Source organism: Mugil cephalus, chromosome 4 (genome assembly GCF_022458985.1).
Source record: "Mugil cephalus isolate CIBA_MC_2020 chromosome 4, CIBA_Mcephalus_1.1, whole genome shotgun sequence".
NCBI lineage: Eukaryota > Metazoa > Chordata > Actinopteri > Mugiliformes > Mugilidae > Mugil > Mugil cephalus.
This window is the reverse complement of record NC_061773.1, coordinates 3709444-3733345: the sequence shown is the minus strand read 5'-3', so window position 1 is coordinate 3733345 and position 23902 is coordinate 3709444. Positions and strand designations below refer to the sequence as shown.

The 23902-nt window shown below is 40.4% G+C and overlaps 1 protein-coding gene across 1 annotated transcript in view; it reads left to right on the top strand.

Annotated features, from left to right (window-relative positions):
* Positions 1-850: 850 nt before the first annotated feature.
* The window catches only part of LOC125006416 (guanine nucleotide-binding protein G(i) subunit alpha-2), a 47010-nt gene continuing 23958 nt past the window's right edge, over positions 851-23902 (top strand). Inside the window, exons 1-2 of the mRNA XM_047582415.1 lie at positions 851-1013; positions 1515-1683. Coding sequence (XP_047438371.1) covers positions 1566-1683 — 118 coding nt within the window. The 5' untranslated portion in view covers positions 851-1013; positions 1515-1565. The remainder of the gene's footprint in view (positions 1014-1514; positions 1684-23902) is intronic.

Here is a 23902-nt window from a genome sequence, read left to right as displayed (position 1 = left end):
TGCACTATAAAACTAATTATTTGTTTCAAATCAAATCAAATGAAGACATTTGGAATATCACAGGTATGGTGCCAATGCAGTGGAGCACTTCTGAATGGCCTGTCTGTGTACATCTGACAAAAAAAGAAGAAATTGTAAATCACTATTCATATTATTTGATATTTGATCATTCTTTTCCACAAACGCATAGAATGTTTATTTCATGTTAATGAAACAGCTGACACCTGTACTCTAAAAAGTGCATAGAGCAAGATTAGCGTTGTTCATGCCATTGTTGAGAGACAGCCCACAGGGTGACACTGTGGAGCTGTGGTAAGAATGTACTCTGGAGGTGCCTGTCATCAGCATACTGAAACATAATATGAGAGTTTTATGGAGAATCGAATTGAATTATTGTTGATCTAAATTGTATTCTGTATATTTAATGTTTTATATTTAGATTTAATTTAATTTAATTAATCCTAGTAACTGGTGGCATCTTCACATACTCATTGTTGCTGTAATTAAATGTATTTTAGTACAAATTTGCATTAAACACACTTGTCTCAGGTATTAAGGTGTTTTCCATAGTTGATTTGCTTTTTTTCAGTTTAATTGTGGTTTATAATATATTTTATTTGTGAGTTTACATATGAAATAACATACAGCTTGCAAGAACATTTGATTTTTTCTATTATATTTCAGTTAACCCTTTTCATACTTATTTTAGTATTTAGTTTACCTACCGTTATACCGTTGTTTCGGGCAGCTTTTATAGGTCTCTACCACTTCGACTACATTTCCCATGAAGCTCTGAGAGTGGGCGTTGTTTTTTTAGAGGGCCGTCCGTACTGCTGCTGCTGCGTTGTGGAGGTGACGGCGCTGTCTAGCTGTTTGTCGGGCGGAGGGGAACTTCACGGCGGCTACGGGTGTGGCTTTAAACGTGATAAATCTCAACGCGGGGCAAAGAATGCGCAGCGGTAGTGCGAGCTAAAACACTCTGTATATTACAGATAAATATCATCTGAAAAGGGGTGAGTTTGTGTTCGGTAGCAGGCAGCAGAAATCTCTGTGACCGTTTTTTTCTTTCTCCAACAGCTGGAATACTTTTTTTTTTTTTTTTTTTTTGGCTGAAGTTCGTGGCTCATTTTTGCGTGTTTAAACCTGCTGTAATGACCTGCTGTAGGAACTAGTTCAAAGTCGACGAAATTAAAAGTTTTGGCTGAACAACTTCACTCGAAAAAAACATATAAAGACCAGTGCTCGCCAACGGACTGGAACAACCAACAGCGAGTGTTGGGGAATTTCGTACAGTAGCTAGAAACCCCAGTTGACTTCACTGAGGGAAACAGTTGTTTGTGTGTGGGTTTCTTTTATGATTTTCACTCCTCGCAGATGAACAGACTCCGTGACGTTTCGTCGCCAAAAAAAGGAGAAGTCGCCCTCGCTCACCTTCAACCCTTGTTTCTTTTTTAAAAAAAGAAAGCTAAGGGGGAGTTTCGGACTCAGCCGTTAATTGAATTTATTTTTCTCAGGTGATATTTACCCCCCACTAAACAGCAGACCTGAAGCGCGCACTGGGAACCATGGGCTGTACGGTTAGTCAGGAAGATAAAGCCGCGGCCGAGAGGTCTAAAATGATTGACAAGAACCTGAGAGAAGATGGAGAGAAGGCGGCGAGAGAAGTGAAACTGCTGCTGCTCGGTGAGTACTCTGTCACAACACTGACACGGGGGTTGCTAAAGTGCCAAGGTAATGGCTGAAGGCGAATTATGCAACTGCGCTGACGAGACGCAGTTGCTGACAAATATGTAGCGGGACGCGGTTTGTAATCCGTTATCATTTAAGGCAACTGTTACCCACAGGGCTTAGCAACGCACTCGTGAGCAACTTTTTGGAGTTTTCTTGTGACCTAAGCACACAAACGTGGCAGCAGCAATGGCAACGCAGTGAAGTAACGCTTGTGTGCAAACTCCCTCTGCCAAGTTCACGTCCTTTTGTACTTTGACTCCAACATAGGGGCTTTACCGAGGAAAGTTTGGAGTGGAAACACTACCCAGTAGTGCACTATTTTCTCTTGACAGTTGCACAATATGCAGAGGGCGAGCATTGTTGTGATAGTTGGCTCTGAAGTCTGGATGGTGTCCTCTCAGCAGGAGAGGTCAGAGGTGGCTGATAATGAGTGGGCCGGTGTTTGGATTGAGCCTCCACTGCCCTGCCTTATTCCCAGCACTGACATACAACAAAACAAGTGATTCAGAGGCTGACTTATTCATTTATTTTTCTCTCCCCCCCCCCCCCCCCCCAGGCTTTGAAATGTCTCCATGGTTGTTTTAGCACACGTCTACCAGACACATTTAGCCACGTTCAATCTTTTGTCTTTGTCACCATCGGCTAGTTGCAGAAACCGATATGGATTGGCAACATTTAAGATGGAGTGACTACTTTGCTTTATTTAATTTCCACACAGGTGGGTGGTGCCTTGAAGTACTCATCTGAAGTTTCCGATGATGCAGTTTCTGCATCCAACTTAATGTTTATTCAGAAACAAACGGAAACAGTAACGAGGTTAAACCAAGTACAGGTGCTTTTTAAAATGTGCTGCTACTCGATGAATTTCAGCACACGTTTCCATTAAATACTTGACTCAATATTTGCTATACACCTCTGTCCAAAAACATTAAAGCAAGGCAAATTGACTTGTAGAGTTCCTTGTAGATGTTTCGCTCCACTCACCCGAGAAAGGCACTGGTGGGGAGCTCGTTCCATGTGTACAAATGGATGGCACAGCTGAGAACAAGCTCCTTGTATCATTACTCCAGTTGTATCCTGAACTGAGGCTTTACTGTGAGGATTTGGAGAAAGCGGATAGTGATTCCATTGAAGACACCTTGCTGAACATGTGCTCAGATTAACACCAGATATTGGTGCGAGAACTAAGTCACTCTTTCTGAAATCTGATTGTGCCAGTGGTACAGTTCCTGCCACGTATCTTCGAGATCGCCCCGTTTGGTGCAGTTACCCAGTGATAAATATAATTACATGACAAGTGCAACATACACTCGCCTGCCAGTTCATTAGGTACACTAGTGAAAAGAAATAGATTTTAGCATAATGGCCTAAATTACATCCTATCTTCATGATGGATATAGTACTCAGCTTTTGTTTAAAATAAATGTGTAAAATAAATGTTCGCCATGTTTTCATTTTAGAAGCTGTGGTTTGTATAACTATTGAATGGTAATGTACTGAACCTACATGTATTTCTATTATTTTGACAACCCCATTTTAGTTAGTCAGCAAGATTAACACAGAAACATTTTAGTGTTTAATTCAATACAGTTTAACGGCACAATAAACTACATCCTCCAGAATTATTTGAATTAGTTGAATTGCCATGTTTCTAATGCAGTTTCAACGTGAACTGCACTTAATCCCCTTTCGTGACTGTTACAGGATTGTTACAGTAGAATGCACTTGTTTTCAGTGGTTTACCTAATGAATTGGAAAGTGAGTGTATTTTTTATCAGGTTTAATTTCGTACCACTCTCAAGTGTTCCTTTCTCTATAGCTTATTTCAGTCTGAAATAATGTATTTAGTGCACTTAATACAGCTAGTGCGTTTTAACAGTTCGTTGATCACAGAATTACTGAATCGCAGCGTTAATTTGTCATCCTTTGACAAACGTTCTGTTTCTTGTTCTTTTGCTCCCGTCTTGCGTCTTTGAAGAGGCACGGCTGGTTTTTAAGTTGTGTCCCTGGTTAGAAGGCTAATTACATACTGTGCTCTGTACAGCAGGTTTCATATCAGTAATTACCATCTGGTGCAGTGTGTGAGGGTTGAGAGGAATTACAGGAGAGGTCTGAATCTGAGCTGAGGGTTCGTGAATCTGGGCCTAAAAACTGCGTCATTCAAACGCTGTCCTTTCCTGTTGCCTGAACATTTTGGAAAACATGTCACAACATGTGAAAACATAAACCTGGAATGTGTTGCAGAGAACAGTTTTTTTTTTTTCCCGAAAAAGTGAAATTTTCATTCTGAAGTGTCTGAAGCGTGAATGAACAAAACTCTGTATGACTGTTTTTGTGCTCTTACAGCGTCCCCTTGTTTCTTGTGATCATATTAATGTACTCGAGCTTAAAGGTTTATTCTGTCTTGGAGCAAGTCATTGACTAAAGGATACGTTGTAATAAATAATCGTGTATCTATTGACTAGACAGATGTGTGACAGAGGTGTGATATCTTTATAAAGGCGTCACATCACACTTTCAGGCATGCTTTTTATCACTCTGCCAAAATAATATCTGTAGGAGTGTCTGTGAAAGTCTCATACCTCCTCTGTAGCTTGAGCAAAGTCTAGAGGCTCTTGAGATGAGTTTAGGTTTGAGGATTCTGCTTGCAGGCTGAGACGGAAATGATGAATCTCTTTTTGAATCAACTCTGAATCACTGCCTCCGTTCAGCAAGCAAAGGAAGTCTGCTCGCAAAAAAACTAATCAAAATGTTGGCGCTAAAGTGTTTCTTACCTGGTGTAAACAGACAAATGCAATTAGACATTTCCATGGTGACCGCTATCTCTAATTATGCTCTTCCAAAAAGGAGGCAGTGTTAGATTGTTTTGTCGTGTTCCCAGAGAGAGCCATTAGTTAATGTAGCGGAGAGAGGACTTCATGCCGTCGAGGCTTAAGCCTTCATTAACAGGAAGCACTCATTTGGCTTCCCTGCTGATTCTGGTCTTTGATTGACATTTAATCTCATCCTTCTTCCAACAAAAATGTTGCTGATCACCTCAGTTAATTTCCCCCCCATTCTTTTGCATACTAACCTCCTTTCAGCACAGTACAAAAAAATGGAAAAAAGATGAAAAGTTCATCTTGGTAGTGTGCTCTGTTTAAACAGTGAGACAGCAACATGGTAGGACATAACTGCATGATTCACTGTTCATCTAAATAAATACACACACACACACGCTTCACTTTTAATAATCTTAATTGTACGTGAACACATTTGCGTAGAGGCTCGACAGGCATGTGAATACATTGGAATATTTAATGCGTGCAGCCTGTGGGCAGAGAGGAGAGGAATCTTACACAAACATATAGACATTGTACTAAAAATACCTTCTATATGTGAACAGCGCACCCTTTATGCCCCATCTGCCCCCAGACACAGCTCGACAGATCAGGAGTGATAAATAAAAGAAAAATGGGGTTAGAAATTGCGCTGTTAGGTGAGAAACAATGGTCTGGTCTTGAATACTGATGGTAGGATCATTCATTTCCACTGAGGTTTGTACTGACCCTGTTGCTCTATGGCACAATATTTAAGGCATTGGCTGCACCACACATTAAAGACTCAGTCAGTGATCATTGCTACAGCGACGGCTTGGCACGAATTCCGACACATACTTCCTAGTCACAACAATAATCCCGACACATGTCCCAACATAAGGCTGATGTACACTTTGACCCGCTTCTGCTTTTATTCATGATCAGAGTATCACATTGAAAATCCTAAAATATTAGTCGCAGCCACATAACATCACTCATTCCACACGATGGGAGATTTGCAGTCAATAATTTCAGCACTTACTTAGTATTTATGAATGGGGGCGAGGTGGTGGAAAGAGACATTTGTAAAACTCTAACACTGCGGTAATGTTTTGTTTTCTGAACTGTGGTCAATATTCAGAATCATCATGTTTTTTGTTTTGTTTTTCTTTTGAGCCACAAAAAGATGAAAGCACTTGATATGAGAGCAGTCATTTACTCTTCCTCTTTTTGGTTTAGCCTGTGTTGTGTGAATGAGGGCTGTTCCACATCAAGCTGCAAACATGCTTCTGCACACGGCCGTGCAGGGACCTGCCTACACCATGCGACACATTTACACTTGAGTGCTTGTCAGTCTGCCTCGCTCTGTAACAACTCCACCCAAATGCTAGTCTGTGCTGTTTTTTTGCCCAATCAGGTTAATTTTTGTTTCTACTTCCTGCTTGGCTTTCAACAATGGCGGCTGAAACGTGTCATAAAAATATCTTTCTCTGCAACTCGAAAATAGTGGAGATGGAAAAGCAGCCGGAAAAACTAAAGCAGAAACACGTGACTACTACGCAGACCAATCACAGATCTTGTGTTCTGCAACACTGCCGTAGTTACATTTCTGTAGAGGTGCGCGCCAGTGATGCTGTGAGGTCCGCCCACCTTCGGTGAAGGGTTGTGCGATAACGCTGGAGCCTCTGCAACACCTAAGTGCAGAAGCCTAAATTAAGTTTTAGTCTGCATGCATTTGACTTCCTGTGATCACTGTTGTGCTAATGCACTGACATAATGCTCCTTATAAACTGCTTCTCAGTCACGATCGACCAGCAAATATCACTTCTTACTTGCAGATAATTGCAAACACACTGTTGGTGGTTGCTGCTGGTTGCATGTTGTGCAATAAACACTTTATTTTGTGTGCCAAGCTTGTTAAAATATATATTTTTTTCAATTAGGACAAGCTATGCTAACCATGATCCTCCGTTTGCCAACGTGATTGTGGTACATTTATAGGTTTGAAAAAAGTGTTGATGGATGTTTGTTTTTACACATTTTGATATTTTCATAATTGGAAAAGCATGTGTGTAATTAATGAAATTAATGGCGACTGCATTCCACTTAATAGGCCCTGGTATTATGTTGGTTTGCTGGGATCATTTAATAGAACTGAGTGAAGATTAGTCAATTAATTCTCTCTCTTACTGCAGTATATTGCTCATTTGCACATTACTCTCCCAATCAACATGTTCCATGAGCTTTAATATTAATGAGTATTGTTAATATAAGTTATATTCTGCATGGTGTGATCTATTCTGACAGTTAGGAATACACTTCATTTGCATATTTCATTCAAATGTTGGGTTTAGGTGTGTCACAGCGGGGCTACACAGTCATTTTAGGACGTTGTTCTACGCAAGACTGATTACTTTGACGTTGATAAAGGTGTTAAAGGTGAAATTATATTATCTACTTCAAGTCACAAATGGATTTTCCTGGAAGTTTATCTGGTCTTAGTGTTGGTGTCACATCACCTGGGCTGAGGTTTGACTACAGAATCCATCAGATAACCTTCTGGTATGAACATGATCAAAGCTTATGATATTCTGCTTTTAAACCAATATCTTTCATTTCACCTTTATTTGACTTTGACTTAGCCTCAGATAGACTTTAATGATCCATGAGGGAAATTACTTTGTCACAGCTGTGTTGTTGCTCATGAAAGTAAATCAAAAGTAAATAAGCTTTTGTGCATCTTATTACTGAGTACATTTTCCTTTTGTATATTTTACGTATGTTATTCCCTTTTGCAATCAGAGCGCATACTCAGTCTTATAAGGACCAGATCTAATATTATTCACTGTGCACACTTAAAACGTAGGTACCTGGACGACAAACTGTTACTTAAATGCTCTAACTTTGTCAGAGCTTGGCAGTGCAGGCACATTAGTGATAAAGTGAGGTTACTGTTTGTGGAAGCAATGATCTACAATGAGAAACCTGGCCTATAGCTCTCTGATCTGATCTGAAATGATTAATTATGAAAAAATGCTGCAATATCTCCAAAACGCTTTAAAGCTCACTGAAGTATTCTGTGCTGAATTCGAGTTCAAGGTTTAGCACATCATAGCTCAAACTTAAGTCTTCAGCACCGTCATCTACTTACTGCAGATAGTCATGACTACACAAGGAGACGCGTCCTGCTGGTCATTCCATGTGGTCAGCACAGCACAGACACTGAGCGCCTCCCTCTTATTAAAGTCGGTTGCAGGGATTTAGTTGGTGTCAGGTGTAATTACAGTTGAGTCATTATAAAGACCTGAGTTTCCCTGGAGAAATCGAGTCAGACTGACCTGATTCATGGGAGTAAACAGATCTTCGCAGTGGTTCCTCTGGCAGCACAGTACACTTTCACAGCTCCAAAAAAAAATCTCATCAGAACATCCTCTTCCTGTCAGCTGTATTGCAACAGAGAAATGTGCCAATGCTATGAGCTACATGGAATGAGCTACTGCTCTATGCTTTTGGGTGACATGACCTTGTTTAATCAACACTCTGCACCACAGTGCTGCCCAGTTAGACATATGACGCACTGGATGGCAGATCTCACAATGTGCATGTGAAGAGGCTGAATATCCTGCAATTACAGGGAGCTCTGAAGATAAAGCCTGCTCCTGCAGACTGTGTGTCTCAGTGCAGGTCCATAGGGACCAGGCTACACTACTCTAGACCTCTACTGACGGTTTAGAAAATCCTCCACCACTCCCTCAGTCTATACCTCTGTGCACACCTCATATCTTTGCTGTATCCTTGCACCATTCCTGACTATTTATCAAAACATCACAGTTACACAGAGGCCAACGTCTTGCGGAAAGGAAGTCAGTATGGAGACTTTTTGTGTGCATGTTTAAGTAGCAAAGTGTTGTTTTTATTGCCTCTTGGTGTGCCTGAGTTCTGGACACCACATGGTGTGAAGACACATAACCAGATCACATGTCTAATATTCTGTGCACTGTCTTTACCACTGACAGAGAGGGAAGTAGATACTGCCGCATGTAGGCCTGCAGACAGCCACAGGAATTTGACATTTTGCAACAGTTCCCTGATCGAGAAGGACAAAAGCTGCAATAAATAATGTACAAATACATCATCTGGAGATATTTTTTTAAAGGCTCAACTGAAGGATATATGGTCATGCAGTTACAATTGGTAGGTGAGACTAAATCAGCATGCCCCTCTGTCCAGTTTATTTCACTAGAGAGAAAAAATGCCTGAAAATGGTTATTGGTGACAACAGTGAAATCAACACATTGAGGTTAAATGTGCTGCTGATCAGTAATTTGGATGTTTTAAATTGTTAGAACTACAAACAAAACCTGGATACTTGAAAGCAACATTTAACTGCTTGACCACTAAGGGAAAGGGGGAAATAATGCCTTTTGGTATTTGGCTGAAATGACCTGATCACCGGCAAACAAAATTTATTTTGATTTAATTAACACATTATTACAATTAATACACATTTGGACACATTATACAGTATATATGAAAAAGAAAAATGGGTTTTTCTTTAGGTTTTTAATCTTAAGAACAAATGGATATTGACCTTTAAATGACAACAGATTATTTGAACAAGTGGTGACTGACAGACTTGTGTGGAACATATCCACGGTTGAAGTGGTGAGCTACGTTAGATGCTCTGAACTGCCGGGTAATTAACTGTATAAACCCACTTGACACCATTTTACTCATAAGGCCAACAAAGGAACTGTTTCTACAGTTGAGTAAAATCAGAATCAGAAAAAAATTTATTTATCCCCGAAGGGCAATTAGGAGATAACATGGCAAAGAAATGATGACTTGACATGTGTCTAATAACTGAAGGTGCAAAGGCTAACCCAGGAAGTCCAGCCGCCAGAGTGGACCACATTATTCTGAGCTAAACCAAGACAAAAACAGTAACAGAATTACACAACTAAGTGTTAGTAACTCAGCTGAAGTTGTATTAATTGATGTATTAATTAACTCAAACAAAAATAATTCTTTTATGGGATAATGATGTGTGCGATGTGGTTGAACTGAAAGCTTTGTTGTGGAAACTCTCACTTCCTCTTTTAGAAAAAGTCTTGGCCCAGACAGTCCTGCAAGCCTATAATTGGTAAACCAAATACTAAAACATCATAATTGACATCTTAAGTGAAGCTCTGTCTGTTGTGTTTTGGGCGTTTTGCGTCTCATGTAACTGTTCAGATACTTTCTAGTTCCACTGTATATTTTATCCTTCGGGTCATAACAACCATCCATTGTCCACCCAAACCCTGATTGACATAATTCTGTAAAATCCGTACAGTGCTCCCTGTGATGCTGCTTATTTTGTTTGGACCTGTAGAAACACAATTAACTCTCTGAGCTCACGACCACTCTCCATAGCCACACCAGAAATGTCAAAGTTCCCCTCTTTATGGTCAACAGGGGAACCGGGGGTCGGCGCTTGGCTTTCTTTGTCTGACAATGTCATTAAACACACATTGAGTGAACCATTATCCCCTCTCTTCCCTCCCACAATCCATTTCCTTTTTTTCCATTATAGGAAATGAGCTCACTTCAGTTCCTTTCTGCATAGGGTTATCCTGTCATGTTTTTGCACTGGAAGGTCTGGGGAGTTGTTGGCACACTAGCTTTGAACTTATATATGTTAGAACAGCTAAAGGACAGTTACACAGCCAAATGTCAAATGTTGGACTGCAAGGAAGAGAAATTGTTTCCTAACAGGCTTTAAGGGTGAAGTGGTTAGAACTTGGGTGTGTGGTGAGATGGGATGAACAGAGAAGACGTTTGAATTTAGTGTGGGACAAACCCAAGTCAGAGGGTGGGCCGTAATTGACATTTAACCAAATGGAAGCTCAAGCATGTCTGTGTGATCAGCATGGCGGCTCCATTCAGCCACAAATATTACCGCTGCGCCTGTTCATAGTGCATCCATGATTTTATCCTTTTATCCTCCAGGTCTCTTCATCTCTTCTTTACTGTAATTGTGTTCCAAGTGGTAGGGGACAAGCAAAAGAGTGCAGGAAGACTGGAGACTGTTTCTACATGAGGAGAACATTCCCTGCATCAGAGATGTAATCTTCAAAATGTCATCAAACATATGTTTTTGTACCCAGTGACAGGGTTTCTGTGATGTAAAATGGTGACATAGACAGCGGAGGACAGAGGAGGTGTCAATCTCCCAGAAGTACTATTTGGAACTGCTTCTAATCTCTGTGCTGCCTAAATTCTGTAAAGTTTTCCAGTATCAGATGACAGTTTTAGCTCCTCACTTGATCTGTCATGTCATAGACTTTCAGCTGCTGTTAGTTCTTCTGAGCGGACTTTGGGGAAAGTGCATTAAGTGAGGTGCCTAACATAACTAGAGCAACAGGGGCCGGTGTGAAGGTGACAGATGGTGGGTATAGTTCAGATGTCACACTGGGCGAACGCTATGTTTTTCCCCCATGGGGTCCAGTGATAATGTTGTCAAGACTGGAACTGAAAGGTTATCTTACAGCAGTATTACTTCAGTTTTCTGTCAACTGAACAAATACAATTCACCAGAATATCTGGTTCATTCTTAACATTAGCCTGTAGCTGAATGTGTATTGTCCAAATTTCTTATTGAATTGCTTTTATCATATTTAACATAGGGTCTCCATAGTGATATAAACAATTGGTATGTCATGAAAAGTCTTACCGTCTTGTCTAAAACTCAGTCTACCTGCGGTTAACAGCAGACTCTCACTAAGTCATTGGAATTAAACCATATTGTGGCTACACTTCTGTGGTTTGGATTTGTGAAATAGCAAGAAGAGATAACTAATAATCTGTATCAGCGCAGAAATATTAGCCACATGACCATCCGGTAGCTATGGTCACATTATATTCTTTTTTTTTTTTTTTTTTTTTGTAATGGATATATTAATCAGATGTGGTGTATTGTTACACTGCTACTGTACACTGTACTGTTACATAACCTCTATCAAAGTTGTACCCTCTCCAGACCAGGCAGTTGGCAAAGCCTAGAGCTGGTTTTGTGAAATTGATTTTAATATAAATGTCTGAAGATTTCTTGACATCAAAAAACAATCTTCCAATAGCTTTCACCTGTTCTTCTAATTATGTCTGTAGCTATAAGCATTTTTGAAAATGCAGCACACTTGAGAAGACGTTGTTGTAATGTTAATGTCTCTTCCCCCTCTCTTACTTTAATCATTTTTAATCATGGTTAAAAAGTGTGTTGCAGATGCAGTTGATGTCATTTCCTGTTTCAGCCTGTAACCCCCCCATCTGTCACTTCCTCTTTTAGTGAGCTGCATGTAAGAGAGAAGCAGATGAGTGTCTTTTGTTTGGCTGGTTGAGGAAACCAGCACACCCATCCTGTGTGGGCTGCCTGGTCCACAGTACATAGACACAACCGTCTGTTGCTGAGACTTAACCAAGTGACAGTGAAGAGTTTCCTGTGTTCTTTCTTTTTTCTTTTGTAACTGTCTGCTTATGAAGATGAAAAGCAGCCACCCCTTATTTTTTCAGACACTTGCACACTAACCATAATCATGTGTTAATGTGTAAATTACACAATGTAAGTGGCGGTGACATATGCTTTACACACCCCTTAATTGGCCAATAGCATAGCGCGTGCGAAGATTTTAAGTGTCAGCTGTGATACTTGGGGACTGCTATAACTCATCACAGTTCAGTCACTAACATTATTCGTCTAAACACAGCCCTGTATTTACAGTAAAAGAGATTTTCGGAAAGAATGTGGAAGGACCATAAAATCTGTTGTATTTCAGTGTGTTGTTATGTTTTCCACCCCATAAAAAAACAACTCTTAAAGCAGCAGGGCACAGTTGAGAAATGTGAGTGAGACCCCATACCAGGCTCTGTAGCTTTTAAAGAAAAATCCCTGGCAGCCTGTGCTGGGCTGTGCCACTAATTTGTGTGTGTATGGAGAGCGTTCTCTGTGCGATGTGCAGTTTGGGAAGAAAATACACCACTACAACTTGCATTCAACTCAATATTATTAGTTTCCAAGAGTTTAAAATAAATGCACATATTAAAATGTGCTTTAAACACACGCCGGCAACAATAGAAACGTTTACTGCTTAATGGCCCGGCCTTTCAGATTGTGCTCTCCCCGGCTGTGACATATTGAGTCTCTTTGGAATGATGATTTATGAGTCTTGCATGTCAACGCATGCTGCTGCATCCCACAAAGACTCTGCATGTGGAGACATGCACAACATCCATATACAAAGGGAAAAGTTGCTAGTGTATCTATTTAAAGCATGTAGCCCGAATGTTTGTTTAGAGAACATAACCCAGAGTAGGGTAAGTGGTGAACAATTTGGTGTACGGTTAAAAACGTTGGGGAAGTGACTTAATAGAGAAGGTTTTCATGAAGGGAGGCTAGAGGAAATGCTTTTATCACCTGAGTTTTCATGTGCAATAGAGTAAGGAGAAAAAGCTGACTCAGCTGCTTCCTTTCGGAGGCTCATTGACAGGGATTATGTCCTCCAGGAGGCTTCTAATCTAACCTGCTGACAGCCCTGGGGCTGCTTTCATTGCACTGCTGCTGGCAGTGCCTGTGTTTGTGTGTAAGAAGTGAGTCTCTTGAGACCAGAAGCACAGCATATCTTATGGATTTTTATGATCACAGTGTGTACAGGTTAGTGTGTGCATAGGCTGCATTTGTGTGTTTGGGGGAAGGAAGGTGCCTTATAGGGTTCATGATAAAAATAACTTCATCCTAAGGCTAAATACAAATGTGGTTCCCTTTTCTTTTTTCTGGGCTAATTGTTAAGTTCTAAAGAGTTGCTCAAACGTTAGTAGTGACTTGGAGGTGAAAAGCTCATAAGTGTGGGATGTTTCCAGGGAATCAATTTACTGGTTCTTTTAAACAGGGTTAGTGTCTATAAAACTCAATGTCACCAATAATGTTAAATATTGTCTGAACCATGTCCACTGAAATATGACCGCTTTCCCTATGATATACCGTAATAGTAAGGTAGTAATTTGGATCATTTTCATTAAAAATGAATTATTTTGTTGGTGACATGCATCCCTATGAAATAACAAGCTGTACCTCAGTCCTTATTTTATTGTCCATTCAAGATCATATTTTCTGCTTTCCAGCAAAATCACTCAAGCCCGTTGCTCTGTGTTTTCGATTCCTACTCTCTGAGCAGGAGGTTAGGAAAACCAATAAGTTCAACATTACCTCTCAAAGGCACGGGGGTTTGGTGTGGCTCAAATGATGTTTGTTTCAGTGTAATCACAGAGATGAAACCTTGACGGAAGCAAAATAACAACAGCAGTCAAGGAGATACCAGGGCCAAATACCGTGCGTGTGCCTGTGTTTGTGTATATATATATACACAGACACATACGCTCACCAGCCACTTTATTAGGTACACCTTGCTAGCAAAAGGTTGGATCCCTTGTTGCCTTTAGAACTGCTTTAATTCTTGGTGGCATATTTTCAACAAGGTGTTGGAAACATTCCTCAGAGATTTTGGTCCATATTGACATGATGGCATCACACAGTTGCTGCAGATTTGTCGACTGCACATCTATGATGCATAGCTGTTAGCTATTTGTGTTAACAAGCAATTGAACAGTGGTACCTAATAAAGTGGTAAGTGAGTGTATATATATTTGCGTAATATGCAGAAAAATGAGGTGTGAAGCACTATCTGCTCCCTGATGCTAAAGGCCATTCCAGGAGAGTCAGGTCCAAGCTGCATTTCACTCACAGTATTGTGCTACAGACTTGAAAGGATGATCAAGATTAAAAGAACTGCATTACTGGTTTGAATCTTTTCTGTCAGACAGATTCCAGTATATCCATTCCTCTACTTATACAAAAGTAAGTTATGGAGTTTCTCTGGGTTCTGTGCTAGGACCAGCACTCTTTACGTTATACATGCTTCTCCTAGGCAATATTATTAGGAAACACGGCATAAGCTGCCATTGCTATGCAGATGACAGAGTGTCTTGATATAATTTGTATTGTTATTGGAGCTACATAAATAAAAGTTAATTGAATTAACTGGGTGATCAGCTTTTCTCAACTACAAACATCAACAACAACAATGGCTGACTCTGTATTTGAGAATACTCGGGTTTCTAGGTATAGCCTGATAAAAGTCATGACTCTCTGTTTTTATGATCCCCTACTCTCATTTTCAACCTTTGAACCTATCAGATACTGTATGTAGGCTGTATCCAGGCACTGAATGGCCAGATTGTGACATGGGGCAGCGGCTGCATACAAGAGGAAAATGAGTACACAAGTACAACTGACAGTCAAACAAACAGATTTTGTCTACTTGCTACATGCTGTCAGATTTTGTTCTGTCATCACTTCAGTATTTTGGATACTTGGTTTTAGCTCTCTATTGGCAAGAATGGATGTTGGCTGAGTGCATTTACTCAGGTATCATGCATGTATGAAGTGCATTTGACTTTTACTTTCACAACACCCAAGAGGCAGCTGTCTGATAACGTTAGCTTAAGTTTTTGTAGATTCAATTTGCATTCAAATTCATGTATACAATATTGTTATATTGCTAGAGTTTAACATACCGCACTTAATTAACATGATGCGATCCCCTCTGTAATTACATACAAGCTTAGTCAGAATAAGTATTTTGAATTCCTTTGTCTTTGAAATAATTTCACCCTTTTTTCAAGCAGGTGTTTGTAACATTTCCACTGCTGCTGTGGGGACTCAGCACAGATGTTCTCACAGGTAGTTGTGTAGATTCCCTGTGTGTCTCCGCTGCAGTTTCTTGTACCAGCATTTCTACTGCCAAGTCTCTAAACCGAATACATTAACACTTTATCATTTGGAACAATGATTATTCTGCCCTTGCCTTCGTCTCGCATTAGCAAGCACGTCTGTTTTAAACAAGCGACTATCTTTTAAGGTGACCCTGATGTCAGATCCCCACTGATGGCCTGTAGCAATAATTGAACTGTAATTACCCTCTGACTCCCTCTGACTCTGAAGAGGTTTTCCCCTTCTACTTGAATACGGCTTAATGATTGGCATAGTTCTGTTTGCTCAGAGCTGGAACTTTAGCTTTTTATTACACTGTATTGGGTCTTTATTTCCATGGCACCAATTCTTGGTCAGTAAAAGTGTGCAGTGCGTTTACATGCAGAGCTTAATCAAGCTATGCTCAGAACTTGAATTTCTGACTGCGGTCCTTGTCCCATTTTACATGCAATGGAGAAAACTGAATAACTGACGGGATCATGTAATCCTCCTCCACACTAGGTGGCGATATGTGTCTTTTTAGCGGGTTAATACGGGTCCCTTTCTGGTTGACCTATTATGTGATATATATATATAAATAACTGGAGTCGTTCATGCAACAGACCAACAAACAACAACAAGATGGATAATAGTACGCTATCCATCAGCTGGTTCTTCTACTAGCTATGCTGACCTTCTTCTGCAACAGACCATCTTGGTTTTGTCATACGCAAGCACAGTGGTTGGGGAGCATGCACACATGCGTTGTCTAGTGTAACTGATTAAGACGTACACATGCTGGTGAAAATCGATTTGATGTTTGTTGTTTGAAATGCCAGTCTGCCGCATGAACGACTCGTTTATTATATGATGTAATAGGTCAACCGGAAAATGCCGTATTTACCCGCTGAAAAGTCACATATCGCCACCTAGTGTGGAGGAGGACATGTTCGCGTCAGTTATTCGAGTTTCTTCCTTGAGACAGATTCATGGACAAAATGCTCATCAGACTTCCGGTTGATACTACATAGGCATAGGAAAAAAATAATTTACCTTATCTTTGCAGGTCTTAGGACTTCAGGGGGAACCCTTTTATTTGCTGAAAAAAGTTTATACGTACTTTGTGTCGAAACTCAGCTTTAGAGCAGGGACAAGAGTAATAGAGAGATGGGGGAGGGAAGGGGGACATGGCTAAGCAAAGTGAAAGAAAGTGTCAAGAGGGTAGTGGGGGGTAGACGGTTGGGGGGGGGCATCATCTAGCTGTGAGCAAAAACCTCGAATTGGAGCAGAGCAGGCTGCAGCTGAGCTCCTGGCTGGAACACAGCACTGAAGGCTTTATTGTGATTTGTAATTATGTGGTTTTCTGAGGGGCCTCAGTTTAGTGTGCTCCCACACTGGGGCTCTTTTTAGCAAGCGAATACTGAGTAGGAGAACAGAGAGAGGGTGGGACCAGGGTCACTGTTAACTATTTCTGTTAAACCAAGAATGAGCAGACATGGCTTGAGCTCTGCAGGATCTGAGTGTTGGACTGAAGTCGCACAAGAATCCAGACTGGGAAGCTAATTTATATTTAAATATAGACTTGACTTGTTGGAAAACGAACAGCTTTCCTTTCACTCACCATTTCCTTTCTGGAATCAGTGTGGTTAGCATGATGTTTGAACTTGAAAACTATACATTTGTAGGATCCAAGCTATAACAACAAGAGGAGGAGATGAGAAGAATGGAAAAATGTGCCCAGCTGGATGAGCTGAATATAAATAGATGGAATGAAGTGTTTATGTTGTCACAATAGGGACGTTTCAATGACAGGAATTGGATTGTCTGTAGCGTTAATATTGTATATCCACAGTCCATTGATACTAAATAACTCAATAAAAATCAACAAACAAAAACCTTTTGTGCTAACACACAAACACACTCAACAGTATATTGTGACAGACTTGGCTTTAGTCTGGATTAAAACAAGATAGCATCAGCCTTTTGGAGTGTTGTGTCAACAGTGGTGTCCACGGTACCTACAATATATTCACTAACATAGAAAACAAGGAGTATATTTTGCCAACGACTTGATACTGAAGTATCTGGGCTTGTGACATCCTCAGCTTAAGTAGATGAATACCAGTAAAAAAGGGATGGATATAAATGCACAGCAGAAAAGTAAACCATAAACCTCATTTAGATTCTGCTCTCATTTCAGTGCATCTGGCTACATGTACAGTGAATTTAAATGTCATCAGTGTCGTCCCTTACCTAAAACGTTCTAGGCCATGGTTGACTTACTGGTTGTGCTACTTACATCAGGCTTGGCAGTATAAGTACTGGTCTGCAGAACTTTAGCAGGTAGTATCATTCATTTATTTATTTGTTCAGGTCAATAGAAGCCGGTAGTGTCTGAAGTACTGTCAGCCAGTCTTCCATATTTGCATGAGTGATGGAGGTCTTCCTGGTCAGGCATGTGCTGACTGAGACCTGACTCTTGACAGTCTCTGAGATTGATGTCGAGTCTCTATTTAAATGTGTTAGAAAGAAAAAATACTCTACCGGGAGGGAGAAATAGATGGGAAGACACAAATTTAGGAATCCTCCAACTGATGTGTACAGAAATGAAGGGATTGATGGACAGGATGATGAAGGAAGGAGCTTAAAGGGAGAGCAGAGGTGATAACATAGTGTTGGGGAGTTGAATGACTGTGTTGCATATTATGCTGTCAGCCTGTGGGTGAAGTTGAAGTGAGCAGACAACTGCACGCTGCAACGCTTGCATGCCACTTTAATTGGAGCCTGTACAGCCAGACATTTACCACTATAGGCTGCATATTTGAAATAGTCTTTGGTGTTGTTTATTTTGTTTTGATGTGTGTTTTAGGAAGGCTGAATGTTTTAAATTGTAAATTATCAAAAAACAAGTGTTCATAGTTTGTTAATTTGATGTCGACTTTTCTTGATTCATCATTCTTTCAGTCTCCTTCTAGTCTTTCTTCAGCAGACTGAGCTGAAAGTAGGAGGACATGCACTGACTCAAACCTGCCCACAAGTTCTGCCAGTTGCAGCAGATTGATTTCCTGTTTTTCTGCCTTTTTTTCGCCTCTGTGAAACACTGCGGATTCAGACCTGCAACTTTGTGCATTCACATACAAAGTAACCAGTTAAATTCAAAAGAGGTGTGGGAGGAACATAATCCCTGCATGTTTACAGACCAGATTTTGCTTGTTTACAGTTTTTATAGATTCACACAATCTGTTGAGGAAGTTCTCCATTCTTCAACAACTTCAATAGTGGACCTGAGGCTGTGGTGAAAAATGCACTGTCCTTTCCTCTCCTGTTTGATTAAAGACTGTCGAGACAATGGGGGATTCTGGGGGAGGCCTCCTTCTTTCTCCAAGGGAATACAGCATTCCCACCTAAAGAGGAGAACTGTTTTGTTAACACTGGCACTTCTCAGTTACAGCCCAGGCACCTGTGTAATCCTTGTGTTTTCAAAGCTGCGTGTCTGCGTGCTTTCTTTGTCTCAGTGTTTCGTTGTGGTACAGGAGCAAAGACATTGTAGTTGAGGTTTGCAGTATGGGAAGACCCAGGCGGATTAAGGTTTGTTACAGGATGTACAGACTTCAATTTTTATGTTTTTTGCATTTACTAGACAAGATGGGAGATAAAATAATGCATCCTGCGAAAAAAAAGTTTTGTATTCACTTGATGTATGTGACAGTTACTTGGGTGAGGAGGTGGTAGCTGCAGTACTTTATAGAGAAGAAGAAACAGACGTCAAGCAGTGCAAACTGTTTGTGCGTATAAATACAGGCGTAGGGAACAGGAAGGGCAGGGCGGAGCTGTGCAGCGTGTTTCCTGTGAGGCAGGAAGTGAGCAGGGTCAGACCGCAGAAGCACTGTGAGTTATTGCCCTGAGTTATTGCTGCTGCTGCCAAAGTCCAAAATAAACAGCCCATTGCTGCTTCCCTTTTCCCTCTGATCTGATCCTTTATTCTGATTACACTTCTACATTCACTTTACTCCATTCAGTTTATTGACCATTCAGCAATGGTTGGCTCTATGAGGAAAAACTAACTGACTCTTCCCCATGTTTTCCACATTATGCAGTTGACAGCCTGACTTACAGATAATTGAACTGCAAAGAAACACACACTTTTCTAGTCCCATATACCTGTGTACAGGTTGCTGAAGAACGTTTCTGAAGGTCACTGTCCAACAACTAAACTAATGGCATCAGTAATGCAGTGTGAGGGATGACAGGAACCCGACATTCGTCTGAGGATCAAACCATGACCTTTTACATGAAAAGAGATGAGAATTAAAGGAGCAGAGAGATGGATGACTAAGCTGTTCGTCCGTCTACTCTGCCGTCTCATCTGTTTATGCTGACATTAACTACTGCATTGGATGTATGCTTTGCCCATTTTGTATTGTATTCATGCACATTTGCACCCACAATATTATTAGCCACATTGGAATGTACTGAACATTTGGGACTGTATGTAATGTTTTGTTTAAAAAAAAAATACACCACGAAATTTAGGACATTACTCACCACTGATAAACCCAACTGACAACACCAACCATTCTTAAAGACGTGTGACATTCTTTGAAACTTTCTAATTTCCCCTTTACCCTTTTGACAGTGTGATGCACTGGTAAGCAAATAACACGAGATTCTCATCATATGATCCATGTAGTTTTTTTTTTGTTTTTTTTTCTTCACAAAGTAAATACTTCTGCTAAAAATGCAGCGCCACGACAGTGATTGAACTGAACCTTGAAGTACTGTTTCTGTACCAAGAAATTTAAATCACAAAGTTGACAGCCTTAAAATTCAGTTTCACAGCAAATGGGTTGTTGTCAAACACTGAGTATTGGTCATAAATCACTGACCTTGTGCACTATTACACAAATCTTTTTACACACAAAGTCAGCCTCACTCAAGCTTAACTCACAGTTGTGCAAATTCCACCTTCATTTTACAGGTTTCATTTTTTCTAACCATTATTACTTTAATCTTGATGATCTGAAACCAGACACATTGCTACTTACTAATCACATTTGTTATTGGAATGTTAACTCATTAACATAGAGCCAATTTAGCCTCTGAAACAAATGCACACTTGCTTGCTCATTATACTTTATAACTTGACAGTGGTTCAAAGTAATTTCCCATTTTTAGGGAAACCATCAGAAACAAAATACAACAAGGTTTTCATGTGGCTTTGGTCCTGTATTTGCATTAGCACACAGATCTGCTTCATCAAATGCAAACCATCAACTCATGGCATCCCTGCATTCCACCACTTGGCAGAATTTACAAAGGAGGATGACTGAACAAAAACTAAACTACAGGGATGAGTATGTAAGAGGAACATGACCTGAACAATTACCCCTTGCCAGCGCATTATGCGTAAATCTTGTTGCTTTGTCCATCTCTTCTCTTCATACTTTTTAAATCCAAACATGAGCTTTCAGATGGTTCCTTTCTGAGTTGTAGCTTTTTTTTTGTGCTTTGGATCTTCCTCACACGTGGAATAACCGTATTGCACTGTCCCACAAGACTGGTCATGCAAAACCAGTATCGCGAGACCGCAGCAAAATTTGATTTGAAGAAATGGCGATTTTATGAAACCATATTGGATCTTTCAAATCCAGCCCTGTCTCTACCTCTTACATTTTAATTACTCAGTTCCATGCAGTAGTTTAGTCCTCTGTTACTCAGTTTGTCCTGAGTTCACAAAGGGTTAGGCCGACCTAAAAATATAAACTGAAACATCAATTCTTTCGATGACTTTCTGCCCAAATCAGTCAACTTCTGCAGTTTGCTTTGAATTCCTGTAAGAATGTGTCAACAAGAGGAGGGAGTTTAGTGTTGAGAAAATGTTTTATTTTTTCTCCATGTCTTGTTTTTACTTAACAGAAACTCCCCCTTAAGCAGTGAGCCACCAGCATTTTTGTCTGCCTCTAGGGTAAACATCTAAATATAATGTTAATAAAGGGCCAGCTGTGAATGTGAAACAAATGCTTTATTACAGATATAATCACAAGCAGTTGTGACCTAAAGAGAGCTTGTGATAGAATGGTTTTGAGTGACATGGCACTAAAGTGAAAGCGAAGCTCTTTTAACTTGACAAATTTGTTGGTGTTCTTGAACAAGACATTTAAGCCCTGGCTTCTCCACTTGTGCCAACTTGGAGGCCATTAGATTAGACTGTGGTTGTGGAGCCGGATGTTTCAGCAAATGAGCAGTCAAGCACATTGAATCTGCTCTGGAAAAGTAAGGGTTGACTGGGGGAGAAAAAAAACAACGTCAACAGCTGCATGCACTCAACAAAGAAACCATATCTCTGCCTTTTCTTTATTTTATCTCCTGGATGAAGTCAGAGGGCCCTGTTACCAGCGTGCGTTGTCAAGGAAATACTATTATTGTTCAGCACTGAAGTTTAGCTCCCAAAGTACCAGTGTTAATGAATTAATCTGCTTTGTCTGGTCATCACAGACCTAATGTTTGATGGCACTCTTGTGCACGTCGGCTCCAGTGAACCGCAATTGTTTATGTGTGGAAAGATCCAGATAGCTTAGGGTTCAGCTCTCTGGTTACTATGGTGATTATCACTGGAGCAGAGTGTGTTTTGAAAGCAAACAGGTCGGTTTGGGCAGTATAACCTGCTGCAGGGATGTCACTGACAGCAGTGAAGGTGACTTTTACTGTGTGTGCAGATGTCTGGGTTTATGAAAAGTTGTATTGTCACAGTTTATGTCATGAGTAATACCCGTCATCATGATTTCGGGATGTGCAATGCATTCATGGTCATCTTTTGCATCGTTAGCTTTTTTTTCCCGTAGTGGTTTCACAAACTGCGACTCAAATACTGATGTGACTAGAAACCAAACATGGCACATTTGATTGGGGAATTGTTATATTAGAGTGATGTGAGATAAAGCTTAAACTGAAATGGTGCACAAACATGTCCAACCAGCTGTTAATTGCAGACACAGTAACATTTTTTACTTATTTTTTGACCCCAGTATGAGCATGTGCTCCCACTGTAAAAATTTGATAAGTTTGAGCTCATGAAATCAGCCCCCTGTTGGTCCACAAAACCTGTGCCGCAATATTGGCAAAAACACTGCGCAAGGAAAAGAAGACAAAATGACCACACTGTTTTTGAAGTGTTCTGTGTCATTTTAATCATAAGCTTGGAAATTTAGTCTTTCTACAGGTGATGATGTGCCCCAGCTCATCCTAAACAGCATTCACAAAAACAGCAATTTACCACTCTTTCACTGAGCCTCTTTCACGCTGTCTTTCAGTGGCTGCAGCTATCAGAGGTCAGCTGCGGGGAGAGGAACTTGTAAGGAAGTGAAATAAACAAAAGGAAAGCAAGCCAGACAAAGCTTCAGCGAGGCTTGGGTAGACATGCTAGTTCAGGGGCAATGTGCTCACATAAAGAACTCTCTGTGAGAGTGGGAGTGCTCCGTATTCCTGTGGAGTATTCATTCAGTCAGTCACACAAACACACTCTGATTAAAATTACACACACGTCATAGTAAACAAAGATGAATTTGCCATGACACATTTTTTGAATCTTTATTTTTATCATTATAGAGTCGTCGCTTACATATCTGTAGCCACCACCAGGCTCTGTGCACAGGAATACTCAGCCCTAATGAATACGTAGGATTCAGACAGTGTGATAATTAAAGCTGGGGACATCTGATGACTGTGCCTGTGTTGGTCCGTTTTCAGCTAATTTATGCAACAGTTTTTTTCCCCCAGCCTCTTGTTGCTGCTGTGTATCTCTATCAGTATATGCACCCTAAGGCCAATGAAAGCATTATTAAGTATGTCTCAAACCTCCTATGTGTGTTGTAGCATTGAAATGTACCAGAGTTGCTTGTGCTGGATAGATGGCGTGTCACATCCTGTACTTGCTAAAACATGTGCCACTTTGCATGTGAAACCTTAGCTTTCTTTCTTGTGTTCCTTCCTCTGAATGCAACTACTGCATTCTTTGTTCATAGTGGCCTTTTTCTGTCCTAATGTATTGGATTTATTTTTTATAGCCGTGCATGCGGAAATACCCATTTTGGTATGATTGACCATATCATTATTCTGTGTGTAGTACCAGTTAATAGACTTCACTTGAAGCCATGTACATGTTTGTGTGGTTCAACACAAGGCAAGTGAGACTAATGCGTATCATGTAAAATGCACATAAATATCTTTATCTTGTCCTTCCCCTATTATGACTAAAAATACAGGACTTAAGTGAACCATGAGATATTCAAGTGGTCGGAACCGATTCAAAAGGTCAGTTACAGAGAAAGAGCACAAGGTACAAGAGGCTGGGTAGACATTGTAAAACAGTATCTGTAATACATAGTAATAGTAATAAATGGCCTGCTCATAATGCACATGAGTAAATAGGTGTCGTGTCAGGGTACATTGAGAGCTGAGGTAAGGACACAAGTTATTTATAGGTCATTTCTTAAAAATGAGTCTGTCTTTGCGTCACATTTCATCATTTTTGACGAATGAGTAGCAAGACAGGTGTTTGTTAAGTGAGACATACTGTATTCCAGAAAGAGCT